General features: G+C 46.2%; 2 protein-coding genes across 6 annotated transcripts in view; both read right to left on the bottom strand.

Moving 5' to 3' along the window:
- Positions 1–675, bottom strand: part of Plekhm2 (pleckstrin homology and RUN domain containing M2) — a 41678-nt gene extending 41003 nt beyond the window's left edge. Inside the window, exon 1 of the mRNA XM_027399937.2 lies at positions 395–675. Within this exon, the coding sequence (XP_027255738.1) occupies positions 395–418 (24 nt within the window). The 5' untranslated portion in view covers positions 419–675. The remainder of the gene's footprint in view (positions 1–394) is intronic.
- Positions 676–17722: 17047 nt separating this feature from the next.
- LOC100753562 (protein DDI1 homolog 2) overlaps positions 17723–25682 on the bottom strand; it is a 39236-nt gene continuing 31276 nt past the window's right edge. Inside the window, exons 2-3 of one of the 5 annotated variants that reach the window (XM_027399941.2) lie at positions 22968–23028; positions 17723–19810 (exon numbers count right to left, since the gene is read on the bottom strand). In XM_027399941.2, coding sequence (XP_027255742.1) covers positions 18018–19810; positions 22968–23028 — 1854 coding nt within the window. In that variant the 3' untranslated portion in view covers positions 17723–18017. Of the gene's footprint in view, positions 19811–22967; positions 23029–25127; positions 25292–25682 lie in introns of those variants that run through there. The other 4 variants (XM_027399940.2, XM_027399943.2, XM_035439434.1 and 1 more) reach the window with 4 other exon arrangements.

The raw sequence follows: 25682 nt of genomic DNA, 5'->3' as shown, positions 1-25682 counted from the left end.
GGGACGCAGAGCCCTTGTCCTCCTCCCAACCCCCCACTCACTCCCGCACAACTCCTCAAAGATCCGGGGACTTAAGATCCCGGACCTCACAGACCCCCGGGTCCCCTCCCAACTCCTCAGGGACACCGCGTTGTTCCCCGACGCCCCCGCACCAGGGCCCTGCGCAGGCCTGGCAACCCGCACAACTCATTAGAGGTCGCCCACTCCCTCCTCGCTTTCACCCCCTCCCTCCCCAGCAACATTCACGGACCCTCCTCCCACTCAGGACCAGCGCAGACAGCGCCCTCCCTCAGTCCAAATCCGGCATTCCTCACCCTTGCCCACAGGGGACCCAGACATGCCCGCATACTTGAGAGATTCTGGAGACAAGGCCTGGCTAGTCAGGGACACCTACCCGTCTCTTTTCCAACCCCTCCATGCAACCGCAGGGTTCAGGGCTTTGGATGGCTTAGACTCCAGCACCCAGACTTGGCAAAGCCCTCCAGTCTTCCCAAGACTCCATCACCCTCAAAGTCCAGTCCTCAATTTCAGGCCATTGCAAATCCCTGGTGACTCTCCTACCTCCAAAATAAACTCTTTCCCTAAGCAGCCTTCATACCTTTCTGTCCTGGCCAGTTTTATGCCAACTCAACTCACGAGGACACAAGCTAGAGTCATCTGAGACATGGGAACCTCAACTAAGAAAATGCCTCCAGGGCTGGAGAGACGGCTCAGAGGTTAAGAGCACTTGCTGCTCTTCCAGAGGTCCTGAGTTCAATTCCCAGCAACCAGATGGTGGCTCACAACCATCCGCTATGAGATCTGGTGCCCTCTTCTGATGTGCAGATATACATGGAAGCAGAATGTTGTATACATAATAAATAAATAAAATCTTAAAAAAAAAAGGAAAATGCCTCTATTAGATGGCTGTAGGCAAACCTGTAGGACAGTTTCTTAATTAGTGATTGATGTGGGAGGGCTCAGCCATGAAGAGTGTGCCATCCTTGGACTGGTGGTCCTGGGTTCTGTGAGCAAGCAGGCTGAACAAACAAACCATGGGTGCCGGTAACAGCCGGTAACACTTCCTTGGTGTCTGGATCAGCTACTGCCTCCAGGTCCCTGCCCTGTTTGAATTCCTGCCTTGATGTCTCTCAATGGACTGTAATTCAGGATATGTAAGCCAAATAAACCCTTTCCTTCCCAAGAAGCTTTAATTATGGAGTTTCATCAGAGCAGTAGGAAAGTAACTAAGACACCTACACCCTATCTCACTAAGAGCTTCACTCCCTCAGCCTGAGACCCACAACAACTCAAGGGACACACACAAGGTGCCCCAAACTCACCATCTCTACACTTGGGTTCTGTCTCCTACCTGGGCCACTTCTCTAAGTTTGGTCCCCAAATAAACATATCCTCACAGAGTGCTGAGTCCATTCTTTAGACACCAAAATTCTGACTTCTGGCTCCCTAGTTTTCAGTAGTATGTGCTCAGGCTAACTCATCCCTAATGCCATCTTAGAGCACTAATTCTACAGTCTATGACCAGAGGTCCCCAATCTTTCCCTGACCTCCAAAGAGAGCCTGAAGATGGTGGTAGTGTTACAGTTTTGTTCCCTGGGAGTGGATAGGGGACAAAATAGACTCTGAAAATGGGAAGGAAATCTGGGGTTCCCAAATTCCTTACTACTTGGGGCTAGTGGTGGCAGAGTCCCCAGTGCTAATCATGTTGAAACTAAGTGTCAGCCAGGCAGTGCACACCTGTTATCACAACCCTTAGGAAAAACAAACAAACAAACCAAACCAAACAAAAACAATAATGAAAACCCAAGCAAAAACATTAGGCCATGCCTATAATTCCAGTGCTGTTTTTTTTTTTTTTTTTTGTTTTGTTTTGCTTTGTTTTTATGGTTTTTTGAGACAAGTCTCACTCTGTGGCCCTGGCTGGCCTGAACTCATTATGTAGACCAGGTTGACCTTAAACTCTGACTTCCTCTGTTTCCCAAGTGCTGTGACTAATGGTGAGTAGAACCACACCACTAAATCCAGTATTAGTTTTTGAGCCAGGGATTCACCCTAGCCCTGCCTAGCCTTGAACTTGAGGTGATCCTCGTGCCTCAGACTCCAAGTACTGAGACACGCACAACCAGGATAAATTTGAAAGAAGTGTTTTGTAGGGTGGTGGTGGCACACACCTTTAATCCCAGCACTCAGGAGGCAGAGGCAGAGGCAGGTGGATCTCTGTGAGTTCGAGACCAGCCTGGATTACAAGAGCAAGTATCAGGACAGCCTCCAAAGCCACAGAGAAACCCTGTTTTGAAAAAACAAAGGAAAAAAAAAGTGTTTCCCATAGAATCTAGACTATGACCCCAGGAATCATTTGGGTGTTTTTCTGAACTCAGACCCATTTTATGTTTTTGTAGATTGTTCTAGCAGGCCACCCTAAGGGCTTTTTCTAATCTTTATGGAGAAAATTCGAGTCTCTACAGCAACTGAAGCCAGAGAGTTTTTAAATTTGTATTGGGTTCAGGAAAATAAGAGTCACCATGGAACTGGGTAAAGGGCAGAACAGTTGGGAATCAAGGTTGCATTTGTTGCCCAGGTAAAGAAAAGATAGAGGGCAGAGAACACATTACATAAATGATAAAAGAGACAGATGCCCAGAGGTGTTTGTGGCAAGGAGAAGGAAGATCAGTCTGAATGAATGACTCCTCTGCCAGTTCTTCCTAGCCAGAGTGTCTACAGGCCCCAACCTGTGAGACACAGTCCTACAGGCCCCAACCTGTGAGACACAGGCCCGGCTCTTGAGAGCTGCTCAGACCAAACGTATAACTAATGATCTGTGTAGTTATTCCCTGCTGCTGAACATCAAGTCACCTGCTCACCTGCTCAGCCCCATGTTCCAGCAAATGCCTCTTCATGTTTTGGACTCAGGACAGATTCTCTCTCTCTTTCTCTCTCTCTCTCTCTCTCTCTCTCTCTCTCTCTCTCTCTCTCTCTCTCTGTGTGTGTGTGTGTGTGTGCAATTTACCATGTCATGCTTAGGAAAACTATCCACCCCTCCTTTGAGACAAGGTCTCTCATTGGCCTGACACTCATCAATTAGTCTAAATTGCTTCTGCCTCCCCAACTATGGGATTAGAATGCATCACAATGCCTGGAGCTGAGGAAGGAGGGCGATGTCCTTACACAGGCAAGCACTTTGCTGACTGCTGCCTGAGCCAACCCCAACTCCTCAACCCCTTTTGTTTGTTTTGAAAGAGTATTTTGTCAGTTGGTGGTGCACCCCTTTAATCCCAGCACTTGGGAGGCAGAGGCAGGCGGATCTCTGAGTTTGAGGCCAGCCTGGTCTCCAGAGAGAGTGCCAGGATAGGCTCCAAAGCTACACAAAGAAACCCTGTTTCGAAAAACAAACAAACAAACAAACAAACAAAGAGTATTTCATATACCCCAAGCTCTCCTCGAACTCCCTGCTGCTGAGGAATACTTTAACTTCTGATTGTTCCAGGGGCTGGAATGGCAGGCATATGCCATCACATCTGATTTATATAGCAGTAGGTGTGAGTCAGGGCTTTGGCCTGGGGAGAAGGCTCAGCACCAGCTATTCTTCTAGAGGACCTGGGTTCGATTCCCAGATGGTTCACAAACATCTATTAGCTGCAATTCCAGGGGACCTGACATTTTCTTCTGGCCTCTAGGGGCACCAAGCATGTGCAGACATACCCACAGGCAACACACTCACTCATACACAAAAAACTAAAGATTAAAAATAAACATAAAGAATAGGGACTCTGGGAAACACAGGAGTCCCATTGCTGGGGATTACGAAGCTGGAAGTGGAAAGCCATTCTTTTGTTACACAACACTTCCCTGTCACGTGAGAAGCTCATGAGACTCTGAGTCAAAAGCATCAAAAATCAAAAGCCTGTGCTGATTCATGCCAGGGCCTCAGGCAAGAAGACATTTGCCCTGGTTTCCAAACCAATGACACAGAAAAGAGGACTTCACAGCCAGGTGTAGCAGCTCCAGCCTGTATTCTGGTACTTGGGAACTAGAGGTGGAAAGCTCAGGTTCAAGGTCACCCTCAACTACAAGCTGGAGGCTTACCCGGGAGAGGTGAGACCCTGCCTCAAAAAAGAGATGGCTCAGCGATTGGGAACACTGGTTCAATTTCCAGCACCCACGTACATGGAGGCTTACAACCATTGGTAACTTCAGCCCCAGGACTGATGCCCTCTGGCCTCCTTGGTACCAGGAATGCCTGTGATACACAGACATATGTGCAGATAAAACACCCATATATATAAATAAATAAAGTTAATAAAAGAGAGAGATGAATTCCTTCCTCCCTCCGTTACCCCCCGACTCTAGACAATCTGTGTTTAGAGGAATTTCTTCCTGGGCCAGCAGGCTGGTGAAGCTGTTTGAGACCCATCGGAGAGTGGACAATAGGACTGGCTGGTTTTATGTGTCTATAGCACCCCAGGTCCCCCTTCTGCACTGTAGTCTCCTGAAGCAAGGCAGCTTTATCTAAGGCGTTTGACTTTATGTTAAATGTCCAGTTCCTTCTTCCAGCTTCAGCCAGTCAGCAATATGGGTGGGCAGAAACTGGGCTGTTATCCAAAGTCCCAGCTTAAAAAGCCTTCAGCAACTACTTGCCATAAAGCACTTGTGTGCATACGTGTGTGTGTATGTGTGTGTGTGTGTGTGTGTGTGTGTGTGTGAGAGAGAGAGAGAGAGAGAGAGAGAGAGAGAGAGAGAGAGAGAGAGACATGTGGGGTGTTTTTTTGAAGATTTTTTATTTATTTTTTTGTCTCAAAAGATTTTTTAAATTTAGTTTTTACATTCTACTTCCAGTTCCTCCTCCCTCCTCTCCTCCTGATTCCCCCACTCCACCCCCTCCCATCTGCTCCTCAGAGAGGGTAAGGCCTCCCCTAGGAAGTCTACTAAGTCTGTTCCATCAGAGAGATGTGGGTTTTTTGTTTTTTGTTTTTTTGTTTTTTGTTTTTTCGAGACAGGGTTTCTCTGTGGCTTTGGAGGCTGTCCTGGAACTAGCTCTTATAGACCAAGCTGGTCTTGAACTCACAGAGATCCGCCTGCCTCTGCCTCCTGAGTGCTGGGATTAAAGTGTTACCACTATGCCTGACTATTTTGTCGTCCCCCCACCACCACCTTTTGCGTCCTTGTTGCCTAGGACGCACAGAGGTGCTCTGGCTCTGCCTCCCGAGAGCTTTGATTACAGATGTGTGCCATCACACCTGGCTTGTTTTGGGTTTTGTTTTGTTATTTTGAGACAGTGTTTCTCTGTGTAGCCCTGACTGACCTGGAACTCACTCTGCAGACCAGGCTGGCCTGGAACTTGTAAGAGGTCCCCCTGCCTGTCTCCTGAGTGCTGGAATTAAAGATGTGCACCACTCTACCCACCTTGAAGAGTTTTTAGTTCAAGTAAGATTTTTTTTTTTTTAAACTGGTCATGGAAGTACACACTGAGAAAGAGAACCAAGAGCACCTGTGAGGTTGAGGTGCCTCACAGTTGCTTTGAGCCTTTCCTGAGACAATGGATACAGAGCTACTGTGTAAGTTCAGAACTGTTAGCAGAGTGGAGCCGTTCACTCACCAATGTTCTAAGTTAGTCCTGTAAGCAGGTGTTGAAAACTACTTAACAGGACCTGTGGACTAGCTGTCTGTCTCAGATCTGCTAAATTCCATGTTAGCAGTCTCCTGGGTCGGATCTCTAGACCTGAAAACCAAGCCCATGCATCTGGGTGGACTTCACATGGGCACAGTTATCACTGGCTTACTCACGCCATCTATGGCACAATCCATAGGGCCATGAGATGAGGAGGCTGGGGCAGTCAGCGTACCTGTGTTCATGAATTCATTCCTTTGAAACTCAGGAGTCAGGGGCTGGGCGCACTGCTGTTGGTTAGAGTGCTGTCTATCACTAAGTCCTGGGTTTGTGTACCAGCCTTCTAAAAAACTAGGTGCAGTGGTACATGCCTGTAATTCCAGCACTTGGGGAGGTAGAGGCAGGATATAGTTTAAGGTCATCCTTAGCTATACAGTAAGTTTAAGACTCTCTTAAAATTCAAAGCTAGGGACCGGGTGTTGGTGGCTCATGCCTTTAATCCCAGCACGTGGGAGGCAGAGGCAGGCAGATCTCTGAGTTGGAGGCCAGCCTGCTCTCCAAAGCTACACAGAGAAACCCTATCTCAAAAAAACTAAACCAAACCAACCAAACAAAAAAATTCAAAGCTGGAGAGATGGATGGAGAGTTAAGAGCACTGGTTGCTTTCCCAGCAACCACATGGTGGCTCACAATCACCTGTAATGAGATCTGGTGCCCTTTTCTGATCTGCAGGAACACATGCAGGCAGAACACTGTATACGTAACAAGTAAAAAACAATTAAAAGCTAAAACCAGAGTGCCACACTGATGGGCAGTGGGCTATGGTGGAAAGGATGGCTGTAGAGGCTCTCTCTTAGAGCTTATGAATTGTCATGAGCAAGGGCCAGGCACAGTGGCATTTAATGCCAGCACTCACTGGGCAGGCAGAGGCAGGGAGAGGTCTTTGAGTCTCAGGTAAACCTGGTCTACATGGCAAACTCTAGGACAGTCAGAATTACACAGAGAGATCTTGTCTCAAAAAAAAAAAAAAAAAAAAAAAAAAAAAAAAAAAAAAAAAAAACAAGCAAAAAAATCTTCAGCAAGATACAGGAGTGAATTTTGGACTGAGTGAGAAAACTAATCAGGAAAGGGAGGCAGCTACGGTTTTGATAAAGCAGCCACAGAATGCCAAAGGTGACATAAAGACCTGAAAGAAACGGCAGAAAGCCAGGGAGGTATGTGGAGCAAGAGCACTTCAGGCTGAGGAGTGGCGGGCACCAAGGCGGTGCAGGGAGGACCGAGCACCGCTCATTCAGGAACATGGCAGCCAGCGTGACTTACTTAGAGCGGCATCACGGGAAGGAGCTGGGTGAAGGCAGAGAGGCCTTGGGACATTAAGAAGATTCTGGCCTGCACTCTGAGGGAGGGGCCTATTGGAGGCGTGGAGGATGGTATGATGGACCTGAGCCGTGATCAGACCTATCTATGCTCTGATGGCACCAACAGGGTTTAGGGGGAGTAGTTTATAGGGTGTGAGAGGAGTCGGGGTAATGGAAGGAAGACAGTCCCTGCTGGTGCTCCCAGCTCAAGGGCTTGGCCATCTGGGATTGAAGAGGGAAAACCTGAGCCTTTGGAATCTTCTGGGAGGGAGGGACATCACAGATAAGGACAGGTATCTGACTTTGAACAAAGCAGCAGCATCTGGGAGCAATCTCGACCTCTCCCGAGACACTCCCCATCTTCTTGCATCACCTTTTTCTGTTTTGAGAGTCTCATGTAGCTGAGGTTGGCCTCAGATTTGCTTCATAGCAGAGGACAGTTTTGAACTTCTGATTCTCCAGCCTCTACCTCCCTAGTGCTGGGAATGCAGGCATGGTGCATGCCCCGTCAGATGAGGTGCTGGGGTTCAAATTCAGCGCCTTGCACCTGCCAGTGGGCACTCTACCAACCAAGCTACAGCCCAGCCCACATTTAACACAAGAGGTTTTGTTTGTTTGAGTTTTCTGAGACAGGGTTGCTCTGTGTAGCCCTGGCTGTCCTGGAACTCACTCTGTAGACCAGGCTGGCATCTTCCCCGTGAGTGCTAGGATTAAGGTGTGTGCCACCACTACCAGGCACAAGTTCTCTGAAATTTTTGTTTGTTTGTTTTTTGTTTTTCGAGACAGAGTTTCTCTGTGTAGCTTTGGAGACTATCCTGGCACTAGCTCTGGAGACCAGGCTGGCCTCGAACTCACAGAGATCCACCTGCCTCTGCCTCCCAAGTGCTGGAATTGCAGGCATGTGCCACCAACGCCCGGCTTCTCTAAAACTTTTATAAAAAAACTATTTCCTCTGGTAGTGTGGATTGTAGACTGATAATCATTTGCTCTAGGTCTAAAACTCATATATTTGAGTGAATAATACCATGTTTATCTTTTTGTGACTGGGTTACCTCACTCAGAATGGTTTCTTCCATCCATTTGCCTGCAAATTTCAAGATTCCTGCAGATTTCAAGATTCCATTGTTTTTTTTTTTCTACTGAGTAGTACCCCATTGTGTAAATGTACCACATTTTCTCTATCCATTCTTCAGTTGAGGGGCATCTAGGCTGCTTCCATGTTCTGGCTATTACAAATAGTGCTGCTATGAACATAGTTGAACGATGGATGGCCTTACTGTATGAGTGCGCATTCTTTGGGTATATGCCCGAGAGGAGTTGCTGGATCTTGAGGTAGTCTAATTCCTGTTTTCCTTTGAAACCGCCATACAATCCACACTGCCAGAGGAGCTAGGAAACAAGGAGGACCTCACGAGAAGATTGCATAGGGGAGGGGGACAAGAACCCCTGAACAAAGTGGGAGCACGGGGAGTGGGTGGAGAGGAAGGAGGTGGGAAGGGAAGTAGGGGAGGGGGAGGAGAACAAGAGGACTGAGACGGGAGGAATGGAGGAGGGCAAGAAAGGAGAGGCCTTGATAGAGGGAGACAGTACAGGTTTGGAGAGAGGTCTGGCACAGGGGAAATGTTAGGGGATCCACAGGGATGACCCCTACTAAGAATCCAAGCAGTGGTGGAGAAAATGCCATTGATGCCCTTCCCCTATAATGGGATTGGTGTGTATCGTGCTTACCATTCCTAGAGTCTTCATCCAGGAGCTGTTCGAAGCAGAAACAGGCACCCACAGCTAAGCACTGAACCATACTACTGGAATTCAGTTGTGGAGAAGGAGGAGGGATGAGCAAAGGAGCCAAGACGGGGCTGATGAGACCTGAAGAAACAGTGGACCTGACCTACTGATACAATGGAGACCCTAGTCATAAAGCTGGGGAAATAGCTTTGGACCGAACTAATGGGGTAAGTACTTCTGTGTATGTTTATCTTATTGATTGTAATAAAGTTCTGTTTAGCCAATGAAACTGCAAGTTAGACAGGACTAGGAATCAAAGAAGATTCTGAGAAATATAGTAGAGCCGTGGTGATCTAGGCCGGAAGTGACATAGCAAGGAGACTCGTATTTGAGCAAGGAGAAACAGCAAGTGTCCCTTTTCCCCTCCGTTCTTCCTCCAGCGGTGCAATGTGATCCACCGGCAAGGAGGGACGCCAATAAGGTGTCCAATAAGCCTTATAAAATATATAGATTTATGATAATTAAGACTGAGCTAGCAGATGAGAATCCTAGTCATTGGCCAAGCAGCATTTGAACCTAATACAAGTTTCTGTGTATTCATTTGGGCCCTAACTTGAGCGGGCGGCTGGCGTAAAGTGCACTCGTGGTGGTGGGGCTCGGTGGCTTTTGGTGGAAAGATTTATCGTAACACTGAACCAAGCCCTGTGAATGAGGGGGTAGCTAGGAGGCCAGGGCAGTCTATGGAACTTCTAACAGTGGAGCCAGTCTTCAACCCTAGAGCAAAAATGGACTTTGGGAGCCCATTCCCTATGGAGGGATACTATTGCAGCCCAGATACAGCAAGGAGGGCCTGGGCCCTCCCCCAAATGATATGACAGACTTTGAAGGTCCCTGGTGGAGGGCCTCACTGTCCCTGGGGAGGAACTGGGGGATGGGTTGGGGGGGTTGGTGGGGAACATGGGAGGATGGGAGGGCAAGGAAATGGGGGGATGGATATGTAAATATGGATATTTAAATATGAAGAATTTAAATGAAAACATCTGTTTCATTGTATTTCTACTTAATGAATGTCCTACCCTTTCTCACATTTCCCTCTCCAGTTGTCTATGTAGGTTTCTGCCCTAGCCCTCTGATATGTACTCCCTGGCATGTGTGGATTTCTGCCCAGCCCTCTAACCATACTCCCCTGGCACACCAAGCTTATAAAGTTCTCTGCAGCCCTGGGTATTTAGTGCTCAGCAAATACTCTATGGCCCCAGCATTACCTACTTGGTAGAGTACTTGCCCAGTAGGCAGGAGGCTTTGGGTTTGATCCCATGCACCCCATAAAATAAATATGGTGGTGCACATCAGTAACGCTGCCACTGAGGAAGCAGAGATTTCAAAAGTTCAAGACCATTCCCAGTCACAGCTCCTCCTTGAACAGCCTAGGATATAGATAGACCTGCCTAAAATGAATAAATTAATTTTTATTTTCAAGACAGGGTTTCTCTAACAGCCCTAGCTGTCCTGGAACTCATCAAGATCCACCTGCCTCTGCCTCCTGAGTGCTGGGATTAAACGCGTGCACCACCAATGCCCACTTATGAATAAATTAATTAAACACATCATTTAGAAGTCTTAAGATGGGAATGGAGTTGGCTTAAGACTCAACCATCAGAAACTCAACTCGAAACAGTTCTGAAGGGGAGAGTAGGAGCACACCCTGTAATCCCACAACTCTGGAGGTAGAGGCAGGGGCAGTCAGCTCAAGGTTCTTCTCAACTACATAGCCATTTGTGGCCAGGTTGTGAGTTCCCAGCTTGCCTTACTTTCACTGTTTCCATCAGAGCAAAGGACTGGGCAGTTTAAGAACCCCATGAAGAAGGCAGCAGTGGTGACACACACCTTTAATCCCAGCACTCAGGAAGCAGAGGCAGGCAGACCCTTGTGAATTCCAGGTCAGTCAGGGCTACACAAAGAAACCCTGTCTCACGGTGGGGAGAGGGGGGAATTCAATTTCATAGCTAGCAATGCTGGCATATGCCTTTCAATCTCAGCACTCAAGGGGCTGAGGCAGGATTGGGTTTGAGGCCAGCTTGGTGTATATGCTGAGATCTTCACTTGAATACCATGTGTATGCACACACCACACAGAATAAATGTAGTGAAAGAATTAAACACTGCCCCGGCCCCACATGTAGACTACACTTTACAGCCCCTCTTACAGTCTGGTGTGGCCACATGATGCAGCAACACCACTGGCTTGACTTGAAAGTACTGCATAGGTGTTTGCAAGAAGCCACCAGCTTCTAAAACAGCCACTTGACATCTCATATCCCTGAAACAGTGACCTCACATCTGAAGCATGTTCTTTTGCCAGCTATTAGTCTAAGCACCATCCATGTAGTAACCTATTAAACTCTTCCAATCCTCCCCACTCTGCCGCCTTTTGTGAATGGTCTGGGTACATACGTGAGTGTGCACGTGCAGCTCAGAGGTCCACCCTTCCTTTATCACTCTTCATCATCTCTGGACACAGATTCTCACTGAAACCAGAACTAACTGGTTAGTCTGGTAAGCCAGTCAGCCCTGGGGACTGGTCTCTGTATGCCCCGATGCCTGCTATGGCACCTGGCTTTTTCTCACGTGGGCCCTGGGATCTGAACTCAGGTCTGCAGGCACTTTACCTACAGTCTTCGTTTTACACAGGGAGAAACTGAGTCTGTTAAGGAGCAAAGCTGGACAATACACAAGCGGCCTGGCTCTGGTTCACAACCCAATGCTGCCACCCTTTAATTCAGTTCAAGTAGTGGTCATCCCGGCCAGAAAATATTTTCACTGCTTTTTCGTAACTATAAATTTTGGTACTGTTATGAATCATAATGCAATTATCTGTTTTCCAGTGGTTTTAGGCAACCCCTGACAAAGGGCTGTTGGTTCCTGAGGGGTTGCAACCCGCAGGCTGAGAACCACTGCTCTCCACTGCCAGTGTTCTGTTATTCTGCACCAAATACATACAAAATGGTCATCTCCAGCAAGATGAAGTCAGTCGTTATGGCTGCTCATTCCTGCTGACTTTGGGTACATACAGCAATGCTCCCCCAGTACCTGGGCAGAAAGTAGCTTAAAAGGCAGGAGTAAGTAGGAAACAAGGACTGTAGCAAACTCAACTTATAAGAAACAGATCAAACAAAACTCTTATGATAAAAACTTTATTATCTTAAATATCAAAGGTTTTACACATCACGTTTTCTTCAGAAAGTTCCTATTAAAGAAGAAAAATAAAATAAAGTGTTTGGATTATTCAGGGCTGACTTACATTTCAAAGTATGACCAAGAAAAGAAATCAAACTCAAAGGCATCTAGTGCGTTGAGCTGCAGACGGGTCCTAACCAGCAGCACAATGTGACCAACTCTGGGATTACTGAGTGCAGTCCCATCACTTCTGTTTTCCCAACTCTCAAGCATCTGGATGGGACTGGACCACTGGCAAGCAGACTGTGCCTACCAGCCTCACTTCAAGAAAAGCCAGGAAGCCTCGTGACACACAGGCAACTGCAAGCAGCAAAGCAGGCTCCCTAGCCACGGTCTGACAGATGGCGCTAGGAAGCCACTGACAAGCCTTTGCTGGGGGGGGGGGGGAGGCAGAGGGCGCGTGGCGCGTGTGAAGTCACCAGCCTAACTCAACATGGAGATATCTGATACAGATGCACAGTTAGTTTCTCATGAAAGTGTTGTGATATAGAGCAGATTCAATAAATACAAGGGATCCCTTTGATGTCTTGCCAGAACTAAACATGCCCAGGGCAGTGGAGAACACAAACCTAAGCACTGGGGTGGAATGGTGTCTCCCAGGCTTTATGGTCCAGCCAAGGAGCTGTAAACATCTAGCTGGCTCACCTAGGAACATAGGTCTCCTCTGCATGTCATTCCAGGCATTCATTTTAGGTTGCAGGTTGCGGGCTACCGCCCATCACCTCAACAGGTCCAGGGAGAATGCCCCTTACCCATATCAGCCACTCAAAACCTCCTCAGTTTGCCTCCTCACAGCTCTGTAAGCAACCTGGATCTTGGACTACACGACACCTCCTGATCTGTGGTTCAAACTTGGCAGGTAAGGAAAACTCCTATGTTCTCAAGCCATTTTCTTGGCAGATCTCCTAGATAGCGTCCTAAAACTTAGCATTCCCCTACCCCACTTCAACCCCCTTACCCGCCCCCCCCCCAGTCTTAATTACTGCTTAACTTCTGAGCATCTTTCCTAACAGTAAAGCCCAGACATCTCTAACAACCTACTTTCCTTCTATGCTGCAGGAATGCATGCATTGGGTTAGAGAACGTCTTGCAGAGTGTGCAGAGTTCTGCAAAGCAGCCCTGCCGGCCTACCGGACCCATCCTTCACTAAGCTTTCTGCTCTGATTTCCATTTCCACACACGGCACTCAGCTGCCTTAAAATAGCACAGCCTGCAGAGGCCTCTGCTGAGCTCTGCTCTCCCAGATGGTCAGCATCCCGGTGCAGCTGCGCTCACTGGAGGGTGGAGGATGCTGCTGCACACCTGCTTGTATGTATCAGTGTGACACAGGAAGGGAAGGTCACTATCACTCCCTGACTTCTGGCCCGCCTGTTTCTTTCTGGTTGACAGCATCACACATTGGCTCTTCAGCATCTTCTCAGTTTTTTCTTTGCAGTGCTTGGGGTCAAACATCTATATCTCTCCCCCCACTTTTTTGGAGACTGGGATTCATGTAACCAAAGCGGCCTGAAAACTCACTCTGCAGCCAAGAATGACCTTGAACTTCTGATCCTCTTGTCTCGACTTCCGCAGTGCTGGGATTACATGCTTATTGCATACCTGGATTATGCAGTGCTGGGGCTGAACTGAAGGCTTTCTGCAGCTAGGCAAGCACTCTACCATCAATGGGATGGATTCCCCAACATCAATTGTTTATTTCCATTTACTTATTTTGAGACAACTTCTCCTTGTAGCCCCGAATGGCCTTGCATTTATAAAGGTGTTCACTACCACAACCAGCCCCTAATTACTTTAAACAAAACTAAACATTTTAAAGTGTAACTCTAGGTTACAGCATCTGACTTCACTGTGGGTTTGATTTTTCCCCCCAGTCAGTTCTAAACTGCAACCAAGTATGCTTAAAAATAAAAGCATGCTATCCAGACATTATAGAATGTGCCTATAACCCCATAATCCTAGCTGCTTGAGGGTTGCTACTTGTTCAAGGCCAGTCTGGGCAAAAAAGCATGCCAATAGGTAAAAACAGATCGTGGTTAAAACTTGTCGCATGTCTCTCCTAGAATGAAGGCTTCTAAGGCAAGGCTCAGTCTAGTTCAGTTGCTGCTGACCTCCCAGGCTTCAGGGGTACCCATGTTTGATGAACAAATCAATGGGCTCTTGCTCATACCTGACAGGATAAGTCAACTTCCTATTTAGGATGCAAGATTTAATTTCTCCCTAACACAGCACAAAATGCACAACAGAAAACCTAGCAATCACCTGGAAGCCATTTTTGGTATACAGGATGCAGAAACTCCTATCCTGGGGAGACCTAATGTTTGATGCGGGGGAAGAATGAATCAAAGTGGCTATGAGCCAAGGACCACACCCCATGGCCAGCCCTCTCCAGGAGAGCTGCCCTCTGACCTTTCCCTGATACTCCCAAGATGTGATGCTTCTGCTATTCAAAAAAATTAAGGCACAAAAGAAAAGCAAGTACATCCGAGGCTCACCCCAAAGTCCTTACTGCGGCTCTATCAACACTTGGGGGTTAGGTAACTCACAGCTCCGTGCCAGTCCTCAGGTGAACTACTGAGTTGACTTGGAAACACAAAACGCTATCTTAACTACTGAGACAAGACACCTTCATTCTCCAGGAGGGAAATATATGGTAATCTTTGCCTTTGTAGTCAGCCACAGATTCTACTATATCACCAAGACCAGCTTTTACTTTTATTTTTTGGTGGTCAAACCCTGGACCTCACATGTGATGAAGGAGCTCTACCATTAAGCCACCAAGCCCTACCAGTCAGTTCAGCCACATTGTTCACGCTCTCCACAGGTAGCAATGGAACACACTGTGTGAACTGGGCATGGCAGCTCGAGCCTAGAAACACACCATTCTAGAGGCTGAGGCAGAATTACCATGAGTTGAGGACAGCCTGGGCTATGGTGAGATCTTATCTCCAAAAACAAAACAAACAAACAAAAAGCCCATACAACAAAAGAAAATTTGCCTTGATTCTCCTGCACAGTTATTTGCAAGGCAGTTTATTATATACATAGCAGGAAGAAAAGCCACTAGATGCGCAGACATCTGTACGCATCAAAGCTGCTCTTCAACTTATGCAAAGTATTTGTCAATCACCTTATATATGATAGCTTACATATTTATTTATAGACATGAGCTGAAAAGTTGAAACAAATTCTTATGGCTTTCCCAAGAGATAGAAAGCTGTAGAGAGGGACAGACAGGCAGTGACACCAGGTCCCCTAGCCCATTCCTAGGCACCCTCTTCCAGAGAAGTACTTTGGGGAGACACCCCGATCGGAGGGACTGGGTTTGAGGGCTCTCATGCACTATTCACCATCTACTCAAGCTTCCTTTGCCAAACAACTGGTTTCATCTTCACATTCAACACCTAAAGCCCAAACTGTGGGATGAAGGCCTTCAAAGACCCAAAGGGTCAAATCTCCAGCTGCAGTTACACTGTGTGGCTACCAAGCCCCTTTCAACACATGAGCTTCAGTACACGTCTTACAAGAAAATCTTCTTTGGTGCATAAATGGAGACCACCCCTGGAGGTGAGTGCTGACCACTGAACCTCCTGACACAGTTTGATAAAGAAGCTGCTACTTGTGGTTATGGCTGTAATCTAACATGCTGAACACTAGGATTCACTAGGATTTGATCTTACTTTTGGAAAATGGACAACGGAAGGCCCACAAGTGTCTGTTCTAGGACTGCTCAATTTAAGTCAATCAATTCCTAACTTTACTCTTATACAAATATCAGACAAAAGATTTTTTTTTTCCTTTTCTGTTTTTAGACAGCGACTCACTAATGTAGCTCTGGCTGGCCTTGAACTCAACAGAGATCATCCTGCCTCCTGGGGTTAAAGGTATATGCCAGCATGCCTGGCCTTTTATTTATTTTTTTTTGACACTGTTTAAAATTCAAAAGTAACTATATGTTGACAAGTAACGACCCAAAGGAACCAAGTAATTGGCAAGTAAGTTCAGTTAAAGGATCCCTAAAAAGATATCAGTGTAATTATTGGTCTACCAGTTTGCTTCTACAAATGAACATACATGTAAGTACATTAAAAGCTACTGTAACAAAATCTTTTCCGGGCTGGTATTGACACTCTGCCTAGGGCTGTCTCCCAAACATCTACATTATAACAAGTCAGTGGCCAGACCACTGGGCTTGCATGCCAGTTTCTTCTGCTCAGAAGGCTCCTGTGGAGCCTGTCATCAGTACCTTCTCTACACACCCCATCCTGTGCCCCAAAGATTTGTAACCCTAAAATAAACCAGCCACCCCCAGCAAATGCAGGCCTCACTGAGCTGTTACTTGATCTTGCTTTAACTACAGCTCTAAGCTGGGAGACAGAATCCTGGGAGCAGTTTCCCAGTGTATCACACACACATCTTTGGTGCAGAACATGCAGACAGTGGACAAGCTGTACTCGTCTGAAACAAAGAACTTCTCGGTTAGCCTGATGTTCTGAGTGCCTAATGGAGAGGAGGAAAACCACAGGCCATTCAGCAACCATTTCCTAATTCCAGAGAGGATCATGACACTCCGTGTGACTTACCATCATGTCACTGAAGTGAGTCTCGGCACACAAACAAAATGGCAAAAAGAAGAAACGGATCAGAGGACAGATCCCTGTAAGTGTCCCTAAAGTTTCAAAAACTCCTGAGATATGAATCGTCTGTGCTCGGTGACTTCAGTTTTGATGGAAAGCAAAGGGGGGGGGGGGGCTTTAGACAAAAACCAGTTAATGCTAAGTTCAGAAATCCATTTCAACACACAACCTCTCACTGGGAACCAGGAATTATCCTCAAGACCCTTTTCAAGAAAAGCAAGATTCCAGATTCCTGCCAGACATCTAAGACAACAGCTTATATTCCAGGAAAAGGATGCTTTCAAACCTCTCTGTAGGGATTATTGCACAGTGAGGCCCACAGGACTACTTGCAAGTAGAGAATGTATACCAAAAAGGCCACAAAAAACACATCTATGCATTCTGCCCCACTGTAACTCAACGTGAGAACACAAACATGGATCCAGCTTAGAAAATAAACTCCTGAGGAAAGAAAAGGATGAAAACTGTACCAAGGCCACTGTAGTCACAACTTCAGTCATAGTTACTGCCATGAAGGACACTCACAGACTGACCAGGCTAAGCACCAAGAGGACTAGGAACAAAGGTTCTCCCAGCTCATGGTCTCGATCAGCTCAGACTGAGTGTGGGAGGAATTTCCCAACAGACGAGTTTCAGAAGCTAGGCTCATGGCGGCCAACCCATGAGTTGAACGAGGACTCACCACTGGCCACTGAGGGCTGGGGTGTCAGTGAGATGCCCCCAAGCCCTATTGCTAGTACATTCCAGTGCTTTCTCTAAGCCATTCTTTTACTCACAGTCCTTGACATTTGCAAATGGAATTATGATCAGGTTTTTTCCCCTTCCTTTTTAAATACAAGTAGCACCATGTTTCACTCTGCTGTGAACCCCACACCCCACCCACCATCTCAAAGGTATGTGGCAATCAATCCATGCAGCAGCCTATGAATGCACAAGACATACCAAGTGCCAAGCCCTCCCGCTCACCTTATTTAAATGTCACCCTGAGCACACAAATCAACACACACAACTCCAGGAGTTAGTGACTTCTCCAGCTTCCTGTTACAAGCCATATTCTGCACACAGTACAGCTAGAGCCACAGCAGGGGCTGCCATGTTCCTAGCTGCACGGGTGGCAGGCTCTTGATGGCTCCTGCTTTCCAAGCATTCACTCATCTAACATGGTATGCTATACACAAAACCATCCATTTTATTCCAGAGTACATCATCTTAATGAGAATAAAAAGCTTTTGTATGCACATACTGCCAATACATTTTAAAAGGCCCAAATTTTAACAAATAGACAAATTCATCAGACAAAAGATCATAAATTACTTTGGCTGGAAAAAAAAATCTGGCTCAACATTTTGCTTGCAGGTTTCTACATATACTGTGTGTGTGTGTGTGGTGAGTGTATCTGTGTGGAGAGGACTTCACAAAGGGAATGGAATAGGATAGGGTCTGGCCCACTTTCCCACAATTACGTAGGGACTACAATGTTCTTTGCTAGCAAAACAAGAAGTGCAAGGTCTGCATTCCCACCAACTCGATGCAAAGCCCCGAGGGCTTCCTGCAGAGTGAAGCCAGCACCAAGTATCCGGTTAACATCTGCGGCAGGAAAGACGAAAGGTGGAAGAGCAGAGGGAGAAGACAAGGACTGTGTGGCAGGCGGATCCGATCCATGGGAGGGTGGCGCAGCTCCAGGGCAGACATCACTGGTCTCCAGGCTGGCTGTGCCTGGATTCTGCATGTGCTCAGAAGGCTGACTGTGGGTACCCTCCTCACCTGCTACAAATGTGGGTGAAATTTCTACATCTGAGGTGCAATGCGACTGATCAGCTGGTTTAGCTGAGGTTATGGCGACAGAGCAGCTCTTCCTGACCGACTCCCTTGGCCTGGGGACACCTTCTCTGCCAATTGAAGAGCTATCCCCCAGGCCCCTGAAGCTAGTGCATGCTCCATCTTCTGTCCCAGCACAAGTGGTGTCTATCTTTTCTGATTCAGAGGTGGCCTGGTGACAGGAGACTTGTGGGTACTGGTCACTAATGGTCAGATGCTCACTTTGGACCCTTCTTCCTAAATGGTCCAAAATACCTGTTTGGCTCTCAGCTTCCATCTCTGACTGGCAGGAAACATCTTCAGATGCATTTTCCGAAGCTGGCTTACAGCTAATGACCAAAAGATCATGCAGTTCTTTCAAGGCCACTGTGACAGATGAACAAAATTCTTCGGGTGCCTCCACAGAGGGCTGACCATGATCACTTAAAGGGGAAGAGGAACTGATGTTATCTTTGCTATCCATCGCAGACATTTCAACATTATCTTCTGGGGGCTGCAAATCCCGAGTGGAGATGGAATGTTCCATGCTTTCACAAGAGGGGTTACACTGCACTGTTTCCGTCTCCATGGAGGGATTATGGGATGTGAGATGAGATGGACTAGGGCTCTTGGTTCTGGCCTTCTGCCTGCCTGAGGAGCTGCAAACAGCAACCAGAGACTGTTCAACTGTATCCACCTCCATCAGGGTTTCCGAGCATGAACAGCTACAGTGCCCTGAAGCCAGGAGACTCTCCTCTGTACTCACAAGACCAGCACTGGTTTGTAGTTCATCTCCTTTCATCACACCTTCCAAAATGACATTTTTTTCTTGGTCCTGTTGCTTTTCTCCATGAAGTTCAAGGTCTTCTGTGTCACAAAGACATTCTTGGTCACGTGGAACATCCTGTTGTCCTCTCCCTCTGTGTGGTTCTCTGTGTTGCTGAAGGCCATTCACTTGACTGGGGTTCGGATTTTCTGGATGCCAACTCTTTTCTTCTACAAACCCCTGTAGCCCATGCATCCCAGTAGTTGTGAGAGATAAACTAGTGTCCTGTCTTGTGTGGAGATAAACTCTGAGGCCCTGGGCTCTTCTTTCCACAGATTTCTCTGGATTATCTGTAACAAATGCTTCTTCAGATGAAAGACGCAAAGGCATAGCTGGATCCTGGCCTGCTGGGGAAGCGAGATGAGGAAGAGCCTGCAGAGCAGGAGGCTCTGTTTCCTTAGAGTTCGTCTGCAATTCAGCCGAAGCCTTCATAGCCTCCATAGCTATAGGTTCAATGCTATTGGGGTCACTGGGCTTGATGGCGCAGACTGAAGCAGAGACAGAGCGAGCAAGACTCGTAGGGCTACCAACCTCAGGACTTTGCCCTGAAGAAGGGACTGGATGATTGAATCCATCTGAAGTCAGCAATGATGATATTCCCAGTGAGGTAGATTCTTTACTGCTTTTCTCTGTTTAAAAAAACAAAAACAAAAACAACAAACAAACAAACAAACAAAAAAAAAAAAAGGGAAAGAAAACAGATTAGTTAGCAGACCACTAAACGATCAGAGAATGAACCCTCAGCAGAATAAAAGCTGTCTTTTAGTTTAGGTCTCTCTTGCAAACATGAGGCTCAGGAAAATACAAGAATCTTTCTGTGATGTGAGGTGGCATCACTGAGCCCACAGTGAGTGTGTCTTTAGGAAACATTAAAATTCCAAATGCAAAGAGCTGTTAACATGCACATCACAATGGCTGTGCCAGTGCTCACACTCAAAGACATTTATGGGTTTACTTCAGGCAGTGTCTTTCCATGCAGTCTGAGCTGCTGGAGTGCGGGGTGGTGGGAGGATCCCGCCAGGCCAAGCCGTCATGATTCTCAGTTTCTAATGAATTTTTGGGTCTTCACTGGATGATTCTCTTGAGTTTTTACTCTTTTTCTTTTCTTTCTTTTTTTAAAGCCCAGATCAGTCTTGAACTGGATCAGTCAGCCTCCTGAGTGCTGGAATTACAGCCTGGGCCACCACAGCTGGCTCAGTGCACTTTCTCAGGTTTCAAGTGTGAGCACAAGTTACACAGAAGTCCAAAAGCAAGTATGCTGGGGACGAATGGGGCAACCAAGAGAGATGGGGATGACATGTTTAGGGATACCTAGAAGACAGAGAAGTAAACAATGGATCTCAGTTCTAGTCAAGCTTCTAAAAAGTCACAGCAAAACTGAGCACCCAATACAAAGAGCACCCAATACAACCTAAAGATGAAGCAGACGGAATTTATCTGATCAAACACTACAATTATTTATAGTGTTTGATAGGCAAGATTTCATGTCTCCAAGGCTGGCTTCGAGCTTGATATATAAAGATGATCCCTTCCAGTGCTGGAATTATGGGTGCGAATCACTGTTCCCAGTTTATATGGTGCGAGGGACCAAACGTAGGCTTTCTGTATGCCAGGAAGGCTCTCTACAAATTCAACTACATCTCTAGCCCTACAGTGTAGTTCTGTCTGGTCTGAAACTTGTGGCATTCTTCCTACTTCAGTCTGAGTGCTGGGATTACCATACACTAATTAGCATGCCCAGCTTCTAAACACTGCAACTCTAATATACAATAAAAAAAACCCAAGAGTTTTAAGTTCTTTGCTGAATACAGGGGAGGGAGGGTGAAGGGGTTCACTCTAATTTAGCCCTTCAAACATGATGGCCGGCTCAAACACTAACTAGCTCAGTGCAGATGCCACAATGATACCACTCAATAGGTCCAACTTCTGGCACCATTAAAGACTGGACTCTGAACACCCGTAATGTCTTTAATTAAAAGGCACAGGTTGCAAACAACAGGCTCCTCCATTCGGATGCTTTGCACTGACTAGAACCATCAGCATCAGTCCTGTAGAGAGCAGTTAGGATTCAAACGGCAGACACGCTAACCAGAGACAGGTCAGCAGCATGGCAGTGTGGCTGTGCTGGGAAGCTGCTGGGTTTTCCTTTTCTGGGCTGGGACAGGGCTTCTTTTTCTTTCTTCTTTCTTTCTTTCCTTTTTAAAAATATTTATTGCTATCTTTATGTACACTTTTATGCCAGAAGAGGGCATCAGATCCCATTACCCCATTGATGGTTGTCAGCCACCATGTGGTTGCTGGGAATTTGAACACCAGACCTCTGGAAGAGCAGCCAGTGCTCTTAAGCTGAACCATCTCTCCAGGCCTGAGACAGAATTTCTTTATGTGGTCCTTTGACCTGGAGCTTACTATGCAAACCAGGCTGGCCTTGAACTCAAGAGATCCTCAAGCCTCTGCCTCCTAAATGCTAGGATTAAAGGTACCTCTAGGCTATTCTTGAACGAGAGATTCTGCCACCACCATTTTTCAATCGCTGGAATCCTAGGCAGGTGCTACAATACCATGGGTCACCATATCTGACAGTTATTGATTTCTCCCCCTGCCCCACAAGATTTCTCTGTGTTGCCCTGGCTAACCTGGAACTCCATCTGTACATCAGGCTGACCCCAAACTCAGACCCCCCTGCCTCTGCTCCCCCTGCCGCACCCCCCCCTCCACTGCTGGGATTAAAAGCAAGCACTGCCACCGCCTGGCTCAATTATTGACTTAAGGAACTTCCTTGTCTTATATTTTAGTGGCAAACAGGATAACGGTCTTGTCTGTTTAAACTACTCCACTAAATCTATAAAGTTCTTAGTGAGGTAAAGGTAAGCCTTAGTAGACTCTGTACTTACTATTCGAGCAACATGTTTGTCATCCTTTTGAAACTGAAATAGCCAGTACTACAGGGTTACAAAAGGAGGCTAATGGGCATTAACTATGCCTAAGGCCGTTAAAATAGGAGAGGGAGAGAATGAAATGTTATGACTAATTACAACCAGCCTCCAAAACTTTATCAAAGTTCTGCTTCAGATAAAACCAGCAAACTACGGCGGTCCTGCTGATAACAGAGAAGAGGCAGCAGACGCCTCCCACAGATATGTCACGCCAAGGACAGAAGAGGAGGCTCAGTCTCAGCTCTTACTGTTTGGGGAAAAAAATTTAAGTTCTGTCAACATTTCCCCCCCTAGACAAGTTTCACTACACAGTCGGGGCTGATCTCAAACCTTGAATCCTCTTGCCTCAACTTTCCAAGAAGAGGATGGTAGGGTTCATTACCACACCCAGCCCAACTATTACTATGACTCTTGATAATCCATTTGGCTCAAGTTTCCATTTCTGCTCACTAAGATGAAAAATTTGCCCTTCTATAAACTTCAAACATATGAGGACTTCCACATTTTCAAAGTAAAAGAAATTCACAGTTATCTGCAACAAATTGCTGTGATGCCAATAATTGTGACTGAGTATTTCCAACTGTCAGGGGTGGTAGGTACAACAGTAGTTTCTACTAAGCCTCCCGTCCCCTGGACTGTCCCCATAAACAATAACATTTTAAGTAAGAACTTATGCCGAAATGTATATATGCCAACATACATATAAATGTATATACAGGTTAGTTGTGACCAGATTGAACAGGGAGAAACAGAGACGGCAAATCTTGAATTTCCAAAATGGATCCAGACAGCTATTTTTCAAAGCACGGGTGACAAGCGGACGGGAAGTGAAGGTGACATCTATAAATACCTGGTCTGGGGCCCACTGCAGCTGCAGCACACACACTACATGCATCATGGCTTCTGACGCTCTGTTTGGATTAGGAAACAGACAAGCAAACGTGGGTTAACAATGCAGAACCACACAGCATGCAGGGCTGCAGTCTTCAATCCATCCCATCCTCAAAGTCAGCAGCGAGGAGTCCAAATTGAGGGATGTTTCCACAGCTTGGCCATCCCAAAGATTTGCTGGTTGCTTCAACTCTCTCCAAATACAACCAGCAAGGTTTCTACATCAACAGATTTTTAACTGTACTTTTAAAACAATGATTCCACAGCTCTGCACAGATGTGGGAGGCAAATGTGCCGCAGGCAAAGTCAAACCATCAAAAGAGCTGCTTGAAGACCACACTACAAAGGTTAGTGAACAAGTATAATATCTTTCCAAATTTCTCAATAGTCATTTTGTTTTTTTGAGACAAGGTCTTGCTATGTAGACCAGACTGGCCTAGAACTTGATACCCCAAGTGTGAGGCTTATAAGAAGCAGGTGCCAGCACACCTGGCTCATATTCATTTTCTGAAGATAAACCAACTCTGATTAAGTCCCAGCTGTTGCCTTTTTCACAATTAACCAGCATACAGATGTTAGATAGCTCCTACTGACTGTAGACAGATACTAAGGGTAAAGATATTCTGATAATTAGTCAAGTAAATAACTTTCTAAAAATACTTTCACATATTATGTACAGAATTGTGATTTTAATGATCTCAAGCAATTGGTTCTCCAAATAAATCAACTCTAACTTTGCGCCATTAGAACAAAAATCAGCACAGGTCACACGAGTCAGTAGCAAAGGTTCTGTGGATATAGTGCTTTCCAGAACTGGTCAGCTCTTTCCTTTGCTGATCCTGAAACGGTGTCACCTACTTTAGCCACCTGAACCTTAAGATGTGCATTTCAGAAGGCTAAGTGTTGCCGGGCTAGGGCTACTGCTGCCATCAGCTAGTGTGTCTCTAGTCATAGCACATAGCTGTATGGGGAAAGGATATCTCAAAATGCCAGCATCCCATCGGAGCTGTCAAGTTATTGTCCACAGGACAAGGAGGTGGATGAGTCCACTCATGCTGACCTTCTAGGAAGATTAAAATGATTGCTGGTAACTCAAAACTCCCTCTCCTAAAAAAAATACCAAAATTACCCCACTTTACTAAGGTAACCAAAGCCAATGTGCAAGTTCCACCAGCTACATAATCCCATTCCAGAGGTTCAGGACTACACGCCTGCAGGTTCTCCAGGAAAACATATCACAACTTTTCAAACACATTATCTTTGTCTTGAGCAGAGAGCTATTCCATGAGCCTGTAATTCTAACACACTGTACCAGAAAGTGTGAACAATCCTGACCAGAGACTTCAAGAAAACTCTCTTAAAAGTTAATTCTTTCCAGTTTTTAGGAAATGCACCCCAGAATCACTGTTCTGTTAACAGGTGGGGAATTTCAGCAAAGTTGTCTTGATCCATTTTCCTCGGAAGATTCTGCTCTTTCTGCAGATTTAGAAGGTATTAGGGGAGCTTGGTTTCAAAGCGTTGCTATGTGGTCTTAGTCTGGGACCTCAGCAAACATAAATACAATTGATTAGGCATTGGCTTTTCTTTTTGGTGGCAGCACTTTCAGTAAACATTTTCACTGCTTAGTCCCAGTGATAATGCCTTCCTTCAAATCAATAAATTGTATTTCTAGGGAAATACTGCTGATCGTGAATGTGTATGCTTACTGTAGAATTTCCTTTATGGATAAAACAGGATGTGTTAGAAGCATCCGAGCAAATGATGACCTAACCTTGGCCAGAGCACTGGATCCTTGTTCCTCTCTTTTCCTGAGACAGGGTCACACTATGTAGACTGATGTGGCCTGAACTCCGAGGCAGAGATCCGATTTGCCTCCTGAGTGCTGGGATTAAGATGTGTGCCACCATTCCAGGCTCCTCTACTCCTCTTTTTTTTTTTTTTTTTTTTTAAAACAATGTGGAACTCAGTACTCAAACTAAGCTGGGCCTGAAGGTGTGATTCTTCTGCCTCAGTCTCGGACTGCTGCTATAACAGGTATGTGCCACTATACCTAGATTCTTCTTTCTTTCGTTTGTTTTTGTTGTTCTTTCCTTTTTTTGTTTTTTTGAGACAGAGTTTCTCTGTGTAATAGCCAGGGCTGTCATGGCACTCGCTCTGTAGACCAGGTTGGCCTCCAACTCAGAGATCCACCTGCCTCTGCCTCCCAAGTGCTGGGATTAAATGTGTGCATCACCACACCCAGCCACCAAGATTCTTTCTTCTTGATCTGTTGAAATACAAATCCTTTAAAAAGTTATTTATTATGATGGTATGTATCTGTGGGTATACCTAGGTGAGAGTATAATGGCCTCTGATTTCTAGGCTTCTGTAGCAAGTGCCTTTACCTGTGAGCCACAGCAATACAAACCCCTGCCCGCCCTCTCTCCTTTTTGAGACAGGTATTCCAAGCTAGCCTTGCATTCTGATTATCCCATTTACCTCCTGAGTGCTGGAATTCCAGGGGTGTACCACCTCACCCACTTTATGTGGTACCAGGGACTGAACCCAGGGCTTTGTGTGTGTTAGGGAAACTTCTACTTTCCAGCCCCAGGAGTCTCTCATCACAGTATTTATTAAGAGATGGAAAAAGCAGTTAAGAAGACAGTGAGCACACCTACTGCTGAACAATGAAGCC

Source organism: Cricetulus griseus, chromosome 2 (assembly GCF_003668045.3).
Source record: "Cricetulus griseus strain 17A/GY chromosome 2, alternate assembly CriGri-PICRH-1.0, whole genome shotgun sequence".
In the NCBI taxonomy this organism is placed as follows: Eukaryota; Metazoa; Chordata; class Mammalia; order Rodentia; family Cricetidae; genus Cricetulus; species Cricetulus griseus.
This window is presented reverse-complemented; position numbering and strand designations above follow the sequence as displayed.